The sequence below is a fragment of the Phaeoacremonium minimum genome, assembly GCF_000392275.1.
Source record: "Phaeoacremonium minimum UCRPA7 unplaced genomic scaffold PA7_03_scaffold_582, whole genome shotgun sequence".
NCBI lineage: Eukaryota > Fungi > Ascomycota > Sordariomycetes > Togniniales > Togniniaceae > Phaeoacremonium > Phaeoacremonium minimum.
This window is the reverse complement of record NW_006921484.1, coordinates 141,755-161,671: the sequence shown is the minus strand read 5'-3', so window position 1 is coordinate 161,671 and position 19,917 is coordinate 141,755. Positions and strand designations below refer to the sequence as shown.

Sequence of the window (19,917 nt, the reverse complement as noted above, 5' to 3'; positions counted from 1 at the left end):
GGCGGTAGTGGCGGCCGAGCCTCGACGTCGATCTCATATCCTGGCGGACGGGGCGGAATCGGCGGCGGGTTGGCCATTATTCGGGAGTTCGGAGGAGTTCAGAGTCTATCGACAATACCCAAAACAGCAAGGAGATGCGCCCTCGCTTTCTATGAATTCTTGACAATGAATCTAAAGAGGTTGATCTACACAGAGCGACAAGAGGATACAGTTTGGGAAGTTCGCGACGTTGGCGCCGCCCTCCGCCATTTTATCATGGCGCGGTAGTTCAAGAGCCTCAAGGGTCCCCCTCAGGCTAAGGGGGGCCTCCTCTATTGTCCACGGCATCCATCCAACGAGCTGTCAAATCTGCCCTGTGGCCCCCGGCTCTTCATGCCTCGAAGAGGACGCCTGCCATCAATAGTCCAACTCAGCTGCAGCGGGCCTAGTCCGGACTGGCTCTAGAGAAGCGGAATTATTGACAATTTGACGGCCCATTCTAGAACGGCTGGGCCTGTTTTTAGGCTCGCAACACCAGACGAACGCTTTCCGCTCCCAAACCACATCAAACCCCTGTGCAGGAGTGGGATGGGCTGGCTCGCCGGATAGGCCTAAATAGGCGTGAGGAGCGACGTTGAGAAAGACAATTAGATGGTGGCGTCTTGCTCGAGAGGCTTAGTTCTCTGGCCTGTTCGCTTGACTCGCCGAAATAAGCGATGCGATGTTGTTATTGGCGGTTTATCACTGATAATCCACTATGCCAAGCAACCCAGCCGCTGCTGGCACCAGTCTACACCAAGCTTTCGTGATCACGATGGGCTCGGACTTGCATGAACAAGGCAGCTTGGGGGTGACATACCAGGGAACATGGAAACGCCACGCGATCAACAGCTTCGGTGGCTGAGATGCCTTCTTCGTAACGCCTTCATTATCATCCAATACAGTAGCTTATTATCGAACCATGCTCCTTAATCAATACACGTCAACTATCATCATGCTGCCCCTCATGTTCCATATCCCAAGGCCCTGCCTGTACCATTAATGTAAACCTTTTCAAGACATCGACCCCATCAACGCCTGTGTCACCCAATGCTATTCACACCATTTTTGATGTTCTTTGAGACCATCATGCAAAGCTGTCTTCTGCATGCCATCTGCTCTCCTCCATTGTCCCATTCTCCTTTGGATCTTCTACTCCCTCATAGTCGGTAGGATCAATCCTAGTCCCGTCCTTGTTTAGTACAAGACCTCGTGCTGCTAGTTCTTTCCATATCGAGTCTTTGACCTCACAGATATCTCTCCTGAGACGCAGCCCGTCTAGCTTTTTCAGCCATTGGCACCTCTCTACAAATACGTGCTCATACAGCCGCCTGCGAATTCTAGTGTCGAGGTCGAGCCGGTTGCAATACGTCGCATCTCTCTCGGCGTCGGCATCTGGCAGTCTGAACAGATCCACAGCATCAGCGGTATCCCCGTGGACGAGCACCTGCAACGGAGCGTAGAAGCCTTGAGTTATCGGGTTGTCCCGCAGGTCGACTTCAGACAAAAAGGGAAACTCGGCCATGACCTCTACAACTGATAAGGAATGTGCGAGGCGATTGCCAGCAAGCAGCAATCGCTTCAACCGGGGAATGCAGCGCAAGCAATTGATGTCCGTGAGCGCATTGAAGTTGAGGTTAAGTGCTCGTAGGTTAGGCATCATCTCGCCAAGATCCTCGGGCAGAGACTGCAAGCCGCAGTTGGCGAGATCTAGAAGCTGGAGACTGAGGAAATCAATCCGAGGATCAAAAGCTTCGAGGCGGTTACCAGACAAGAATAGTTTCCGGACCTCATAAGCACTTTGAAGAAAAGACATGTCAAGGGCCGTGGGCCCTCGCTGCTCCCTTAAAGACAATGAGTCTAGGCGTCGAACCTTGGACAAGCCTGTGAGCCTTGCAATACAATTGCGGTCCGCATGTAGAAGCTTGAGAGATGGCATAAGTCTAACATCAAGGCTGTTGAAATTGTTGTCGGTGATTGTGAGCCGCCTTAAAGACGTCATCGGTTGTGCCTGGTCCAGTTGCAAATCATCCAGTTGATTTCCTTTGAGATTCAGAACCTCAAGAGAGCCAAGTTGGTCTAGGTTCTCCAGTTTTGTAATCCTATTTCCCTCTAGGTCGAGCTCCGTCAATCGTTGTAACGCCGTAGCATCGAAGTCGACGGATTCAATCAGATTTCCGCGAGCTCGCAACGCCTGCAGCCCATCATGATACAGAATACCATCTAGGGATGTCAGGTTATTGTTATCAGCAACCAGACCCCGCAGATGTACCATGTCTCGGAAGACAGATAGACTCTTGATGTCGTTGTTTGACACATCCACATACTGCAAGTTCATCAGATGACCCCATGATGTCAGGTCTGATAGGTGATTGTTGGTGATCTTGAATTCGCGAACAGAGGTCGGAACTCCATCGAGATTACGGATCACATTATCGGATGCATCCACTCTGACCAGACTGCCACAAAACTCATTCAACATGTGAAGGCTGGAAAGGCGCTTATTGTGAATGTCAAGCTCTTTCATGTCTTCCCAGTATGGCTCAAATGGCTCTACCTCAGACAATCTGTCCACCAAATCTCTCACTGTCAAGGACATGGTTTTCTTAGATCCTTCACCAGTAATAAGATGGTTGTCACCGACCACGTAGCTAACCTCAAGCCCATAAGACTGGTCGGGTTGCGCAGTGTAGTCTGAGAGAGGAGTAAGCGAAAGCGTCCCAACATATTGCCCAATGATATGGGCATTCTCGGGCCTTGGATGGGGGCTCGGGCGAGCTGGAGTGGTAACGATCAAGCTGAGGCTGGTCTGCCTCTGATCGGATACAACAGAGCCCAGAGCGCTGTTGTCCCGTACGAGGCTGACCTCACGGGTATTTCGTGAGGCGGTCTCTGGCCTAGAGTCTTCATCCTGCTCATCAATGCGGGAAACTGGGCGAGGCATGAACGCCTGGCTTCTGACAGAATGGTGTCGAGATGGGTGCCTGGAGTTGCTTCGCGACGTCGCCGTTTCGTTTCTGGTCGATGACTTGATTGATATAGTTCTTCGTCCACGTTGCGACTCGTTTTGGGACAGGTATCCATTGATCGATGACTCCCCCGAAGTTGACGTATCCTCTTGCTCATCAAAATCTCCCCGAACAGCGTCCTGGATTATTGAGGCAATTGGGGAAGAGAAGCTGATTGTCAAGTTCCTGCGCTTCGGAGAAGGTGAGTTTAACCTGTCTTCATGGATAGTTATCTCATGCTCGACATCTTCATCATCAGTCTCTACGAATTTTCGCATCATTTTGCTCGGCGACCGTAAATTCCCAGCCTTTTGAGTCAGCTTGGTATCAGTGCTTTGGATCGATTCTGTGGTAGTGACTACAGCCGTCTCTTTCACGACGGTAGTTCTTGTCGACTTGAAAGGACTAGCGCGAGAGACGTCCGGTGAATCATCCTCTGGGTGAACATTGGTCTTGCGAGCAGTTGGGAGGTTGAGATTCTGCATCTCCCTAGTGGCATCGACAGAGAGGTCGGGGATCTCTGCGAAAGGATCACCCTCGCTGCCCTCTGATGGTAGAATGTTGCTTACCCTGTTGCGAATTGGGCTCTCAGATTTCTTTTTTATCCATATATTGCGTTCTCTGTCCAAGAACATATTGCCAACCTGATCAGGTATGAGATGAGACACGCTTTCAGGGGCAATCGTTTTCCTCGTCTCCGAACTTCGAGACGAGCCAGTCGGAATAGAACGCGCAGTAGATGTTCCTGATGCACTTGAGCCATTGGAAGGGAACCGGTCATCAATACTTTGAGGCCCGTCTGGAACAGCTTTTTTTCTCCGACGACTGTCTGTAATCCGTATGTTCGGGGGATCGCTGACAATCTCGCTATCCTCAAGGTTGAGCTTTGCACCATGACTGTACATGGATGCTTGCCTTCCTTGAGATGCTTCAGTGTTACCACCTCGGAGAGCTTCCTGAGCTAAGCCTAGTGATCTGATGGATGAGGTGATTATGTCTCCCATATCACTACGCTCTTCGTACTTTTTGAGACGGCTCGCGAGCTCCGGGTCTTCCTGCCGCGTTGACATCCAAGTAGCTGGGCGCCCTTCGCGACTTGGTGGCCTTGAGAATGGCTCCTTTGTAGATTCTTCGAAAGAATCCTCCACGTTTTCGGCATTGGCCTGTTGTCCAGCATTTTCTGCCTCGGATTCTTCAACACTTGCTAGACCGCTCTGGAGTCCAGCTCTGCCGCGTATCATTTCCATGATCTTATTGGCTTCATTGATGAAATCTTCTGTCTTGATTGAAGGCTTTCGGTCCGTTTCAAGTACGACAGCCATGGATCGCACAACTACTTTTTCCGATTCATTTTGTATTTCAATATCATCGGTCTGTGTAAAAGTACCTTCTTCATAAGGATGATCTTCTCTCTGAATTGATAACCTCTGACTAGGCGTGGGAGTGCGCGGCCGTAGAATTTGTCGTTGAGCAAGGACACTGGCATCGGCAAGTTGTTGAAGGTCGCCGTTGCGAGCATCCTTCCGCTTTCGCCCTATGATGGATTGCATTTGTTTGTGAGTCAGCTGAACTGAATCGATAGCAGCGTCGTCGACCCCATATGCTATGTCAGATTTATGGAGAGTTCTACGCCGCTTGGGTGTAGGATCTTTCGAAGGGGAAGTTCGTGGCCGCTTGCTCTCCGACCCACTGTCGCGCTTTTGAGGGGTTGCGAGGACTTCAGGAGCGCCGCGTGATGAAATAGCAGCATGTGAGTTGACTCCACTATTGTCTCTCGAGTGCTGCCCGTTAGACCATTGGGACGAGGTTGCTGTTGTTGATCTCTGTCGTCGTCTTTGAATTCGAAGGATATCTTCCTCCTGCGGCAACGAAGCCTGCCGATAATTGAAGATTGGCGCCTGACTCTGCGTAGAGTCGTCTTCTGGACTTTGGGTTTCTTGATCATGCTCCGAGTTGTCGTTTGAGTTGTATGAGAAGTCTTCATCAAACACATATCCGTCCAGATGTCCTGCGCCGAACTGACTGACAGATCTCGAAGATGACTGAGTCTTTTCAGGATGGCTTCTGAACGCCTGTGAATCTGATGCATCTTTACTTGACATTTCCAAGGCATGCTTGTTGATAACACTTCCACGACTGTCGCTACCAGATGCTTGAGAGCTATTTTGTTCCTCGAATTGGCTGATACGTCTCAGTAATGTCTGGTTCGTGAAAGTATCATATGGGCCAAAGAGCTTTAGGGGACTTCCAGAGCTGCCTTGACCATGCTGGGCTCGCTTTTCGGGGCTCGGATGGGGTGCCCGGGGCAATGACGGGCTTTGGGAGAGGAGGTGTTCGATATCATCTACTGGATCATTTATGCGGAGAGTCGGAAACTGCTTTGGGGTACTAGCCTGCAGAGATTCCTCAGGGAGCATTTCCGAAGTATCATTCCCGATCGGTGGACTCAGCGGTCGGTGACGGAATGAGCCGTCTGCCGAGCGACCACCTCGGCGGAAGTTGATGAAACCACCGAGCTTCTCGTAGTCTTCTGTATTCTCGATATTATAAGACTTCGCTTCGGCGTTTGTTGCACCATCACCCATCTTGCTAAAATCACCACTGGCCAAGACCATCTGGTTTCTTCGCAGTTTTTCGAGGCGTTTCTTGAGCTCATCCGGAGGTAAATCCATGGGTGCAAAACTGACTTTCCCGTCCTGCGAATTATGACGTGAAATTAAGATCGGGCTAAAGTCTTCATTGCGAACGACACTTTGTCCGCTGACTTTTCTGGACTCGTCTTGTTGTTGGTTATATTGATATAGCGATGTTTGGGAAAATTGCGAGTATCCTTGTGCGACCGCGGCCTCGTCTCCGGCCTCGTTTCCAGCCTCTTCATCTATGGAATTGATTGAAGACTGGTCGCGCTCTTCAGGTATCTCATCCATCCTTGTGTACTTCACATTTCGAGACTTTTCGAGATGAACTTCACCAGGTAAGGTCTGCATCACTGATTCATCAACATGAATGTCGAACGTTGAATTGCCTTGGCCGTAAGGAGGGGGGCTCGACGGCATTGTCGACTCGTGTTGTTGCCGGTGGTCTTCATCACTCTGTTCTCCAGTCGTACTTCGAGGCGCCGAGGGTGGCCTGAAGATATCCTCCAATCCTGTCCCGGCTGATGTAAATAAATCGCGCTGATCTCCGTAGGGAAGATTGCCTTGCAGAAGCCTTCGTCTCCATTCCGGAGTATGGCCCTTGTCTTTCGCTGGGGACGCGCTCTGTGACTTGTGCTGTACTGTGTTATGAACCACAGAGCTGATGGACGAAGCTGAGACGGAGCGACTCGTAACACGACCGCGCTCCGTGGGCTTGATTTCTTGTGAAAGTTTCGAGGGAGAGCGTAGCGAAGCTATCGGGATGTTGATGTCGTTCTGGCTTCGTTCGCTTAAAATATTGCTATTGTCGTGTGTTGCCGAGGGTATTTTCCTACTTCCACTGCCGAAACGCGGTATCTTACTGCCGCTGGATCGGAACTTAGAAGGGGTTGTACCGTTCCTTGTCGCGCTCCCCGCGGACTCGCCAGGCGGTGGAGATGCGTCAGATCCAGGTTGGGAAACCCAATCCTCTGAAAGGGAGTCGAGCCACGCGTGGTCCATGGCTACTGTATATGTTAAGATAGCGGATCACTGAATGATCAACTCTGCGACTCCACATCCATGAAGAAAAGATACAAAATAGACAGGCGAGACTGTTGAATTGCGGGGTGTAAATGCTCGTCGAAGGATTAAAGTAAACGGTGAATTGGCTTAACCTTGAGGATTGAAAAGAATGAGGAAATGAGAGTATTCGCGTGATATAGAAGCGAGGCAATTCCCATACGCAATGGAATTGAGGCTCTGTATTGGAGCGGTGGTCGTTACCTCTTTCGATGTTTCTGACCGGCGCCGGATCGCGTCTGGACCGTTTTGCGAATCCTAACGAAAACATGTGGCACTTGCTCTGATTGGCGAAAACAATGGTTGTCGTGGCAACCTTGGACCTAAGTCCCCCAAGCGTCACTTGGTCCGTGCGGGGCCGAATCTCAACCGACTACCTTGTCAGTGGTACCTCAGTACTTACCCAAGACACAAAGGGTCTGTAGCTTTAGGGTTCTTCAGATGATTTGCTTTCCGCTTTGATGCGTCGCGAACGAATGGTGGTTGACCCTCGTAACTTGACCTTATTGCTGAAATCCTGCTAGTAATTCTCAACAGAAACGGCTTTGTGCTAGGGATTGGCAGCGCATCTTGCTCAATCATGTGATATATCACGCTTAATTCACGTGGAGGCGCGTAAAGTGCTTGCAGCTGCCTTGGCGCGTTGCCCCGTGTCGACCGCGATTTCCCAAGTTTGGGCAAGCAGCGCTGGCCCGAGCGTTCGCCAGGCGACTGAACCTCAGTCTTTCAGCCTTTGACGACGACATCCACATCCTCCACCCAGCGATGACATACACAGGCGCATTCGACATCAAAGATGTGCGAAACTGGGAATTACGGGAGCTGGAGCTGGTTCCAAACTGAGGAGCTGGGAGATGAGCCGATGTATTGCGAAGCATCTCACGCACCCGACGATGTCATTTGTTCCGGCTCAGAGGATGATTATTACGAGTCTGCGACGGCTCGACGGCTTCGCTACGAGGCCCAGGCACTACGATATCTCAACGGAGACCAGCCTATCTTGATTTCGGCTTCACTGAAGGGACCTTTCAGTAAGGATAGCGGATGGACGAATCCTTGGCGGTCGAAGCGTGCAAAAGTTGCCAGAACGAAAACGCCCCCCAAACCGACGGGGAAAGATGAAGTCGTCATTCCTGGAACAACGAGCCATGTGCTGGAAGTTGACGATGAAGAATCCGAAGAGGAGGTCAATCGCTTTGGGGAGCTGCGACGGTTGCCAAAAGCCTCTCAATTTGAAAATAATGAGCTATCAAGCACCCAGGCCACGAGTCTCTATCCCCTGCCGAGTCCTGGCAGTACGCATGCACCATCAGTCATCTCCAATCCATATATGGATGCTTCTACGCTGAATAGAGTACAAAGATGGAGGGACAATGTCAAGACTACCGCTGCGTCAAAGGAGCCATTCTGGGCTCCCAACGTTAATGGAAACAATCAACCAGGAGCGAAAAAGAGGCCGCCGGACTCAGAGTGGCTTAAGAAGAAGGTTGCAAAACGCACCAAGTGTGACGTGGACTTTTCATCCTCAATCAACTCGCCAATTGATACAGTTGTTGGAAACCGCACTGCTCATCCATCAACAAGTGCAAAAACAACAATGGGATCGAGCACCAGCAATGATTTGACGACTGAGAATAACTCAGCTGTTCAACACGAAATCCTTGAGCTTGTTGAAAATGGTACAAGAAGACCAACGAAGCATCTTGGGAGGCAGGCTAAACCGCAAATCGCTTCACCCCCCGATGTGCCAATTCTGGATGTGTCAATGACGGTGAGAGAACTGTCACTACCTTCCAGGACAAAGCAAAGAGATGACCGAGCATTGTCGCCTGCCGTTCTCACACTAAGAAATCCCTCGAGTCACCCCTCAGGATCTCAACCCGCACTTGGGCGTTCACTTTCAGGTGCACCTAATAACCGAGCAAGTTCTCTCACCCAAGATCCACAGATAAAACCCGAGAGCTCTCATGAAGCGGAGAAAATGTGGAGGAAGTGGTCCTCCCAGCAGGATGCACCTTCAGCTCGATTGAAAGTTACATTGACACAGGAGCATCGTGATTCATCGTCTGACAGTGGCGAGGAAGACACAGCAGCGGACACCGAGGGAGATCTTTCATCTGCCGATGATGATATTGAACATTCTGCCAAGCTTGAAACTCAACAAGACAGCAGCTTTCTTTATCGGACTAAGGTGAAGCAAGGCAAGCTATCTTCTCCACAGACTCTCCAGCCTGCCACGGTACAAAGAGCCGCGTCAACCTCCTCGTTGTCTTCGTTATCATCTCTATCTTCTTCCCTATCTGATGAGACAGTGTCGTCGGATGAGGACCAACCGCTAGCGCCATCAGATCCTACAGACATTCATGCAGCGACTGCCGACAAAAGCCATGTTGCAGACACTGGGACTGAAATGGCAGCTGTGGATGTTAGGAAAGCCAGCAAAGTCGGTTCACAAGCTGACAATGAGTCGTCTGCTGAACGACTGGACTTCTTGTTATCGGACACGTCATCTCTCACATCTCTGGAATTACCCCCTGGTGTGGAGCAGAAAGTTGACACCAGTCACCTTCTCATTCCCAGCAGCAGTCAACAGATTGAAGAGAACCTTGGCAACGAGACTGAGGCCATAGTAGAGTCAATGTCTCTTGTAGAGGTTTTAAGTCACAATGATAACGGAGACTTGGGAAAGATGATGCCGTCACAGCCGCCTCATGTAAGAGATATGGTCACAGGACAGGATGATACATTGTCTCCGGGAGATGATGGATTTCGACAGAAGACGCAGAGTCCTTGGATAAAACAGCCCCAGGAAATTGTCTATCGTCCACAAGAAATTGTCGAAGCGAATGACGGAAGCCAATTTGAGCCCAGAGGATCTTCATTTGCTCACTTACGAGAGGCGAACCATGGCGAATTGGGTGTGAAGAGTCAAGAAACAACGGACCCCGTTGGAGCCTCTCTTAGCCAGGCTGAAGTCCACTGCATTTTCAACAGTGACATTGTTCCTTCGCCCGAAGTCTCTCGCGTAGGACAGGAGGTTCATTCGCAGACAACAGGTTTCCTAGGTCTAGATATCATCGCGAGCCAAGCACTCAGCGCTGTCAGAAACTTATTTCCATGGAACGATAATGACGCACATTTGAATATGCCACCGTCTCAGGATACGATTTCGACATCTTCACCTGATAGGCAGTTGCTTTCGGAGTCGTTCGACCGATCAGGGTCACCGGAGAGGCTGGAAGGGATTCTACAGCAGACAACTCCAAATATCAACCGACCATCCACCCCTGATGCATCGCAGTCAGCAATCTCCGAGCTAGCTTCGTCGATCAGACCGTTTTCGAATTTCTTGACGCCCTCTCCTGTCAAGCAATGGAAGCCTAAACGGACGTCACTTGCCAGTGGAAGTCGGCTGCCTAGCACCCAAGTATTGGCCGATGCTGCTACTTCCAATCCATGGACTAATACCTCTTCCGTGAAGTCAAGCCGGCGAGTTTCTTTTGCTCCATTACCTGGTGAAGAGGCCAGGGATGCAGATGATGACGGCAACAAGGAGAACGAAGAAGCTGAATCCGAGTTGCCTGCACGGCCAGCCAACCATAGTCTCAAGAAAGCTAGCTCAGCAGTACGAGCTGTATCACCACCGCTCCTGACCCACTCCGAGGATATGCAAGATCACGATCATAGATTCGCAGCTCATTTTCAGGCCATGGCAAAGAAGGATCGAGTGCCACGGCTGGGGCGCAGATTACTACCCACTGCGTCTCAGCAGGTGCTTGGCAGCCCAGCTGTCGGAGCAATGGCAGAAGCATTTATCGAAGCAGAACAAATCAAGGCCAACTCAAAGGATGGCATGCTAGCAACCCCTAGCCCCCATGAGCAGGAGCAAGAAGCTGTTGCTCCTCTACTCAATGAAGAGTCAGTAGACGATGTCAGTGCTGTCATAGATAACCTAGGCGACTTCCTGAATGCCTGGGATGTCGATGCTGAGCTCGCAGAAGCCCGTCCGCCAATACTTCCAGCTGTAGGCGCTAGCCAGATGACTGGATTGGAAGTCAACGCCTGGAGCACTTGAATAATATCGTCGCGGGTGGACATCATCATTGGACCCATGTCTTTGAGAACGCTGACTAAACTCTGGCATAACTATGACTAGGCCGAAGGATCGTTTGAGAGGGACTATGAACCACTATTTCTGGCGAGTACGCCGGACATGATACTGTCATCAGGATGTTTTTAGCAAGGTGTTCAGGTTCAGAGAACATATGCTCCGTGTGTTGCTTTACGATGTGCTGAAATTAGCAATTACCAAAACTATAATGATATTAACAAACATTACTATACCCTTCAAATCCGAGGTGTACTGCTGAAAACCGTGATGCTAAAACTTCCCACTCAAGGGCCGTGAACGAGTTACTCTGATTTCGTCAGAACTCACATGGCACCTGGACAAACAAATAGGGGCTCCAGGAGGTAGCAAGGGGGTGAGTCCTCTACCTAGTCTCTCTTTTTGCACATGCGATCATCCCACGATCCGTTTGGATAGACGATCACGAAGTGGCACAAGACGGTGAGAGGTGAGTGATCAATACATTGCGGTGAGCTCTGCGAGTCGCCGCTCACATGGGGTAACCAGGCCAGGTCGGTGAATGTTTAGGTCGGGTTCATTCTCCTTACGTTCACCGACGTCGATATCAAAGTCAACTTCGACACTAGCCTGGGACAAGGTTTGAGCCGTGCGGCTCAAGGCCTAGGTAGACCCATGTAGATGCCGAACTTGAGGTTCTATGACAATTCCGAGGGTAGACATGTGGGCGGCTACCAAGGCCATTATTGGCTGGTGATAAATTGTTGGGGGTTGAACAAGAAAATCGATCTGATAAGAGACCATGATGTTTCTAGGTACATGCAAGCGCGAGGAGAAAATGTACAGTAGTGTCTGATATCAATACCGTACAAGTAGAGATCTCTTCTGCGATCACATTTTTAGAAGTGAGAGTTGACTGGGGTGGCAAGTTTTTCTTATCAGATGCAGAGGTGTTGTAGGGTTCCTGCCAAAGTAGGAAAGCATAGAGTTGAGGATGTGACAACCACAAGTCGCTTACGTGCGGCTGTTCCTGGATCCAGACGGGAAAAGCAAGACAATAGAGAATCAAGGTGGTGTGAAAGCGTATACACTAGGAAAGTGAGATATCCTCCACAGTATGTACTGCAAGTTGGGATCCTCAGGGGTTAAGACAGTCAATCTGTGATCAATATTGTTCGCTCATGGGGGGTGTCTCTAGACAACTCTCACAGAAGGCCTTATTTGCTCGCCTGGAAACCCTTGTGCAACGATCAATCTGACACACGTCTGTCAGAGGAATGCGTGGTCTTGCATGCGATTCTGGAAGACGACTTCTCATAATTGTGCTGGCGGGCACGTTGCCAGTTGATTGGCGGTCAGCGCGTTTTCGGCCTGCAAGAAGCTATGTTGGGCATGTCCCCCTCATGAACCCTCGGAGCCGATTCAACCAGACGACATTCCCCACTGATAAATGCTTGGAACGAGAGAGATTTAACGGGTATATGGCGAAAGTGATAGATCAGAAAACGATGCCCCGAAACGCCGTATCTTTCAGGGCTGGTCTGTGGAAAAGTCACCGCAGAGTAGTGGTGGATGGACAGGGGCATCGAGCGAGCCGTGCCGTCGGGCTCACTGTCCGGGATCACTTGCACAGGATTCCGCTCACCGGTCTGCCGAGGTGTGGCCCAAGTCTGGTCCCCCAATGCGTCTAAACCCCTCGCATTGGGACATTGGCAGCTAGAGGCGTTGAGGCTCGAGGGAATTTCTAATGTATCTATCAGTGATTTCAGTGGCATGTTATTGTTGCCAATTGGCAATATGCTAAGGAAAACACGGCGAGACAACATAGATTATTCACCAATGAGACAGCCTTCGGGTCAGCGGTCGTCCGTCGCAAGGCCCTGTAAAAGCGCTTCTTTGAGCAACGTGGACTCGCCTATCAGAGCACTGACGTTGCGTAACCGCAGGCGCAACAAAGGAGAACAAAGGATGTTGGAGCATAGCAAAGAGCGGTGGCCGACGAAGCCAATTGACACATGAGTTGACGGACGGAGCCATTGGCGGCGATTGGCATGACTAACAAGACCAGGGAGAGTGCAGCTGCACTAAAAGATGCAGAGATGACCACGACCTCCGTAAGGCAGCATGACGCCAATCGGCCGACGAGTGTCGAATCTCGAGGAGGAAGAGAGAAAGGTCGTCGAGTTGAGGTGAGTTAAGATGGCGGGAGGCAGCCCGGGATGATACCTTGGCGATTAGTGTAGTGGTTGAGACTGATGTTAGTCTTACCCTATGAGATGTTTACCTTATGTTGACCAAAGCTCGAGCTCGTCACTTCCGTTTCTGCCACACTATCCGCCTGTTTATATATGTCAAATAATCACGAGTCTACATATCTAGCTCTAGCATCGCAGTTTCCCTACACACAAGGAGGAGCTCCCATGGAAACCTTAGCTCGATGGATTTATTGATAACAAACTGGATGGGAATGTGGGCGACTCAGAGAAGTACGATTACCGCATTGTGCCATCAGGTGCAGTAGCCCAACCGAGCAGCCTCCAGTGAAGCACGTGGGAGGGGTCTGCCGCTAACGGCGTGCCTACACTACCTAATTAATTGTACCCCTCCTAGGCCCCCCCCCCCGGAGCCGGTGTCTCTTTCCCACATAAACAAAAGGCGGAGAGTACCACGGAAAATAGGGCCACTCCCTCCTCCCTCCCACCTTTTGTATCTTTCCGCCGGCCCAACGAGCCTCAGTTACTTCTTTCCCGCCACACCACCTACACCACCACTGCCATTGCGCACCCGTTTGTCGCCTCCCACACCCGGACCCAAAATACCCACCACCACCACGGTCTGTCTGTCTGTCTGTCGTTTACCGTAACCTTGCCCATACAGATACCCGCTCCTATACACATGCCCAGCTTGGGACACGGAATACCTCCATCTCTGCCTCATCACCTCGCCAGTGTTCCTCCCTGGGCGCTCAATCAATCCGAGCAGCAACAGCGGCGCAAGGACAGGGCCCCTCGTCCCCCAACACCGCCAGAGTCCTGCTCCCTCCCACGCAGCCCTCCAGGACGAATCACTCCTCTCACATTCTCCCAGCACTCGCCAGATGTCCTCCTCATGTCCAGCCCGTCCCCTGACCCCGAAAATGCCGCACCCCCTGCACCGGTGAGTGATGCCCATGCTTCTGCTGCTGATGCTCCCCGGCCCAGCCATGCCCACGTTGTCGATGAGCACCAGTCCGGCCCAGGGCTAGGGGAGGCACAAGAGCATCCGCGACAGGAACAAGCTGCGCCTGCTGCCCCTCCCTCCGCGGCTCCAGCAGACGCTGCCCCCATATTCGCATCACAGGAAGAGCAATTGGCCGCCTCATCAGCCCAGATAACGGGCCGCGGTACTTCCCCTGCTTCCACTGCTACCGACCCGCTGGCAGCCCAGAATAAAAAGTCCCGGACACCTCTCCCCAGGTCCCCAGGCCCGTCTCTACTCACACAAGCGCTTGCTTCTGCTCGTGGCATTCAGCCGCCGCCAGAACAGCCACCTCAATCGGGCGTTTCCCAAAAGACTGCTGATCTGGCACGTCAACCGCACGACCCCTCTATCCTCCCACCCATATTAGACCTCAACAAGGCAGTTGATTCAAGAGCTCAAGAAGCCTCCGATGATGCATCTTACCAGAGCGATGGGAACTCCCTAACGCCCCGAGGCTCCCCGCGATCCTCTAAGATGGCCTCGTCGGCGGCTATTGCTCCGGTCGCGACGCTTCCTCCGTCTGCTGACGATATTTACCCCCCTACCTACGATATTCTGAAGATTGGAGGGGTCAATTCTATTCTTCGAGGGCACCGGGAGTTCCTCAATCAATCAAGAGGTAGAGGTACCTCCCTTGAAAGAACAGATCAAGAAAAGAGACTACAGGACTCATTCCCCGGGACGAGGTCGTCTACGGAGAGTTTCATGCGAAGCGCAAACATACTGTCCGCTCCGTCTGATCGAGCTGCGAGTCAAACCGGTCCGAAGATTGATACCAATGTGTCAACCGAGCCTCGCACGCCACAGCGCCCTCGAAATATCGAACATCGACTATCTATGGGCCCAGAGAAGATATGGTCGATTGGTTCCAGCGAGCTACATAACCCTCAGGACGGTCAAGTCGAGAAGTCTATTACAGAGGCTTTGGCGGGTGTTGGGCCGGATGTACGGAGTCGGAAAGCTAGCCACAGTCTGCGATTTTTCAAAGAAGGACTACCAGAGAAAGAAAAGGCCTCCAGGAAAGAGACCCGTGTCGCTTCCACGCCAAGGGACAGGCTGTCACCGACAGTGGAAGAGCCAGGAAGCATACAGACGAGCAAAACTGTTAAGGATGACCGATCTTCTCAGCGTACTGTAGAGGCGCATGCGTCCTTTCCTGCACGTGTCTCTCGTGTTCGCTCATTTCCATTGCAAATATCGGACTCTGCCCCAATCACTGAATCGCCCACCGACTACTTCGATATGAAAGGCGGGAAGGAGCGAGACAAACGTTTTGGCCTCCCCTATCACCATGTTGCTGAAGACGGCCGAAAGTTAGAGGTGGTGGGGACTACCGGAGCTGCTTCATCTGGCGGACAGCTACAAGAGCCGGAGCTTCGCAGAGGGTCAGGCGAGAGCACCGAAGTCGGCGAAACAGCCGAAGATGGCGATGATTCCGGTGAAGAGAAGATATCATCGGCAGTCTTTCTACCACACCAAGGCTTAGAAGAGCCAGAGCCTCTCATAGAAACCAAAGTTCTCGGGCAATCATCCACATCGGGTCCTAGAACCCTTTCAAGAGGAGACGACTTTCATCCTTGGCTGGTCAAGGCAGATGAACCCGAGGTAGATGACCAGACTATTGAAGAACCAGCTCGGGAGGCAAGTATACATCGTCTGGAGGGTCACCACACAATTGGGGGCGAGACCCCGCGCTCTAAAACGGACGACTCTGCCATTATCGATGACCATGATTTTGGCCAAACATATCCTCCAAAACCTTCCCACCCAATTTCGCAATATTATGAGGAACATAGCATTCATGACCACCAATTGGCTCCTCGGCAACCACTGGAGGCTATCGAGCTCATCCCGTATAAGCACCAGGTTGGCGGACATACAACGCTTTGGCGATTTTCAAAACGAGCTGTATGCAAACAACTGAATAACCGGGAGAACGAATTTTATGAAAGGATCGAGCATTATCATCGAGACCTCTTGGCCTTCTTGCCTAGGTATGTGATTTCCCCTCTCCTCAACACGCCATTTGGGCGATCAGCAATTTTGAGATGTATCTGTGCTAACATATTTGGTCAGATACATCGGCGTATTGAACGTTACATTTCATAAGCAGCCACGCCGAAGGTCGACTATCAGGAGGGATGATGGCGCTTCAGAAGCGCAGCGAAATGGTTCGAATGAAGCTCAAGCGTCTTTACAGACTTCTCGTGGCTCCGAGACGGAGCAGAAATCGCAGGAAAGTGTAAGAGACGAGGTTACTCACCAAAGAGTTGTCAGTCAGTCTCTTCAGTCTGGTCAAATTCCGGTTCCGACGGTTACGTTTGTGGATAATCAGCATATCTTGCCGCGGCATCTGCTACAGCCGTCTGGGCAGCAAATGTCCCTTCCAGGGAGGTCGCGGAGTATCTCAGAATCTGTCAATGCAGGCCATGCGAACGAGAACAATGAATCCAAATCACCTGGACGCAACGGAACACGGCCGTCTCTTGAGGAGCGCCATGCCAACAGCTGGGGCGCTACAACCGTCAATAAAAAGCTCCGTAACGAGGTCTTCAATGACGCCTTTCTGAAGCAACCTATTGCTGTTCAGCGACATAAAAAAGCATATCAGCGATCAATGCCGCGGAAGACGCTGCAGCAAGTCCTCCGACCAGCTAATTCCGACCCGCATCTTATACGTTCTCATATCAGGGATGAACCGACAGCATCTCCTGAAGAAAAGCTTCCGCAGTCCACTCGCGTCATACAGATCAGTAAGAGCGACCTTGGCGCAGGAGCACAGCCATATGACCAGGAGGATGACGCGGAACCGAAGGATGTGACGGGAACCAGCGCACCAGAACCTGAAATTCTTGGTGAAAAGTTGCCGCCTCATCGTAAAAAGCGAAGGTACTCTGGCAGCGCACTTCGAAGGAAGCCGAAGAATGTGTCAGACTCTCGGGGAGACCTTCAATATTGGGAAGAGCCTGATTATGCTGGTGATAAGGAGGTGAATGACGATGTGCCCCTCCAAGGATCGCGAGAAGAACCCTCCCAGACTATTGCTTCCACGCAATTCAGCGGTCAGCCTGATGCGCCAGAACCCGATCCTTCTGTCTATATGTCCCAGTACCCATCAACAGTCACATCTGGAGCGACGAGCCCGACATCAGAGTTCAAGAGAGTTTTACGCCCTGTCAATCCCAAGGAAGCGCAAACTCAGCATGATTCACGGGTTCAATATTTCCTTCTACTAGAAGATCTCACCGCAGGAATGAAGCGTCCTTGCATCATGGACTTGAAAATGGGAACACGCCAGTATGGTGTTGATGCAAACCCGAAAAAGCAAAAATCTCAGCAGCGTAAATGTGCCGAGACTACATCACGGGAGCTTGGCGTACGGGTTTGTGGCCTCCAGGTTTGGGATGCCAAAACTGAGAGCTATGTCTTTAAGGACAAATACTATGGGCGTGACCTGAAGGCTGGCCAGGAATTTCAAGATGCGCTCACTCGCTTCCTTTATGATGGTGTTGATCAGTCTAGCATCCTTCGGCATATCCCCACTGTTCTGCAGAAGCTGAGCCAGCTTGAGGTGATCATCCGCCGCTTACGTGGCTATCGCTTCTATGCGGCTAGTTTGTTGATGTTCTATGACGGGGATACATCGGGCACGGATTATGACACTGCTGTCGAGGACTCAACAACTGATTTTGCTACTGATACTGAGGATGTAAGGGAAGGACGGCGAGCTCGCAAAAATAAACGGGAGATCGACTTCAAAATGGCCGACTTCGCTAATAGCCTCATGGCCGGAGAGCTTGCTAAGGACAAACCATGTCCTCCACAACATCCCAATGAACCCGATCGTGGGTTTCTCCGTGGTCTCAAGAGTCTTAGGAAATACTTCCTGAAGATTCAGCATGACACAAGGCTGGAAATGGGGTTGGTAGCGCCGCACCGCAACCCTTTTGACCCAGATGCCGACGTCTCAGATGAAGATGGGTCTGTTAGTGCGTGATGCAGTGCTCGGCTGACGCCTTCCAAAACTGCCTTGTTGGAGCGAATTCTATGGGCAGGCTTGTCCTGCTCATGCATCTACTTCTGTTTTCTTCATTTTACTGTACTTTACTCTAAGGTTTGCGTTCGGTCTCATTCGGAGTGGCGTACTGGGCGGTTAGCAGGATCAGGAGCAGGGAGACGTTTTCATACTTCATTAACATACCCTTTGCATTAGGTTTGGCGTCATTCAACGAAACGGATTATGAGCTCCCTGGGACGACCGTGGAGGGAGGGAACCCCCAGAGATCGGGCTATGACGACTTGCTGGAGGTCCCGTGGAAAGGAAGCAATGACGCCCTGCTGTGATAGATAGACAAGGTTGGGGATCACTCCATTATACTGTAGTCACGGTCTAGCCTACGAACTCCAGCAATTGCCTGTTGTGATGAACGTAATGACAGTCTTAGATGGTAGATAAAATCACACTTTTTTTTTTTCAATTTATCCTTTGCAATTTAACTACCTAGTTTCAAAATTCGAGTCCTTGACTTCCGGACGCCGTAGAGAGATACAAAAAGGTGTCTCTGAGGAGTCCGTCAGATGCCACTGTGATCTAGGTACCTGCACAATGCCTTCTGGGCACTGATTCAGTATCATCACATCAACCTCGAGGCTGATTTCTCCGCAGCATTGGAAGACTCGACGGTCTTCGAACAGCTGCTGTTACATGCCGCATGACGAGGCATTTAGACATACAAGAGGATGGACCTTCTATAGCTTTGCTTTCCCTGACACTTTCCACTCTTCCACTGCTTTTCTTCCGCGCTCCATCCTTTCATCCTCGGCTTCCATCAGCCCCCTGTCCCGCGCCTCTGACTTGTCATGTCCTTCCGGAGACAGATACTCCAGACTCTCGCGGTACATCTCCATCTTTAAGAGACCGTACACGCCCGTCTTGCCCTTCTTCGTGAGGTCTCGCTCCTTGATCAGCCTGAGCGCCTCGTCCGCGCCGCCCAGCACGTCCACGATGCCGGCCTCCAGCGCCGCAGACCCGGGGAAGCGCTTCGCCTCCAGGACGAGCGAGCGGTAGGTGTGGCCCGACAGCTTGAGCCGGAAGATGCTGCTCATGGGGGCCTTGAGGGCGGCGCCGAAGTCGAGCTCGTTGAGGCACACGAAGCCCTTGGCGGGGTTCATGACGCGGTAGTCGTGGTGCATGGACATCATCAGGCCGCCGGCGAAGGCGTGGCCGTTGATGAGGGCGACCGTGGGCATGGGATAGGTGAGGAAGCGCGCGAACAGCCGGTACAGGCTGTGCGCCCAGAAGCCGTCGACGGCCTGGGCGTGGTCGAGGTCGAGCCCGTTGGAGTAGAACTTGGTGATGCCGGACGTCGTCACCAGCACGCCCGGCGGGTAGCTGAACTCGACTATGTCGAGCGCCGTCAGCATCGCCTGGCAGAAGGCCGTCGTCAGCCGGTTGTCGGGCGGCGAGGTGAAGGTCAGCAGGTAGACCGCCGGCGCGAGCTCGCTGCACACGACCGTGCCGCCGGGGTGGTCATCACATGCCGGGATGGGAACGGTGAAGAGGGCGGTCATGGTTGCGACTGCGAAGACTCGAGAGCTCGAGATTTAGGCTCGCTTGAAAATCATTGAGCAATGAGACAATGGTGAACTCCTCAAGTCCGGGGTAAGCTCGCTATAAGCTGTCGTTGAACTGCCATTGACGGTTATGCCTGGGTAGGATTCTGGGGTGTGTTGCATCCCACTTACCTCGGCATCTTTTAACTTGCGAGCAGAGATCAGTGCCGTACCTAAGCCAGCCACATGTAAACCGTCCATTCCGATAGGCCGGCTCAACAATTCAAGTCAGGGAAAGATAGCAGTCACTTTC

The 19,917-nt window shown here is 51.7% G+C and overlaps 2 protein-coding genes across 2 annotated transcripts; both read right to left on the bottom strand.

Annotated features, from left to right (window-relative positions):
* Window positions 1-1,105: 1,105 nt before the first annotated feature.
* Window positions 1,106-2,500, bottom strand: UCRPA7_8206 (putative conserved leucine-rich repeat protein; the record flags this gene model as incomplete). Its single annotated transcript, XM_007920725.1, has 1 exon — window positions 1,106-2,500. One exon carries the CDS (start codon window positions 2,498-2,500, stop codon window positions 1,106-1,108), a length of 1,395 nt encoding a protein of 464 aa, XP_007918916.1.
* A 16,300-nt stretch (window positions 2,501-18,800) lies between these two features.
* Window positions 18,801-19,622, bottom strand: UCRPA7_8205 (putative enoyl- hydratase isomerase family protein; the record flags this gene model as incomplete). The annotated part of the gene is made up of 1 exon (XM_007920724.1): window positions 18,801-19,622. One exon carries the CDS (start codon window positions 19,620-19,622, stop codon window positions 18,801-18,803), a length of 822 nt encoding a protein of 273 aa, XP_007918915.1.
* Window positions 19,623-19,917: the final 295 nt, after the last annotated feature.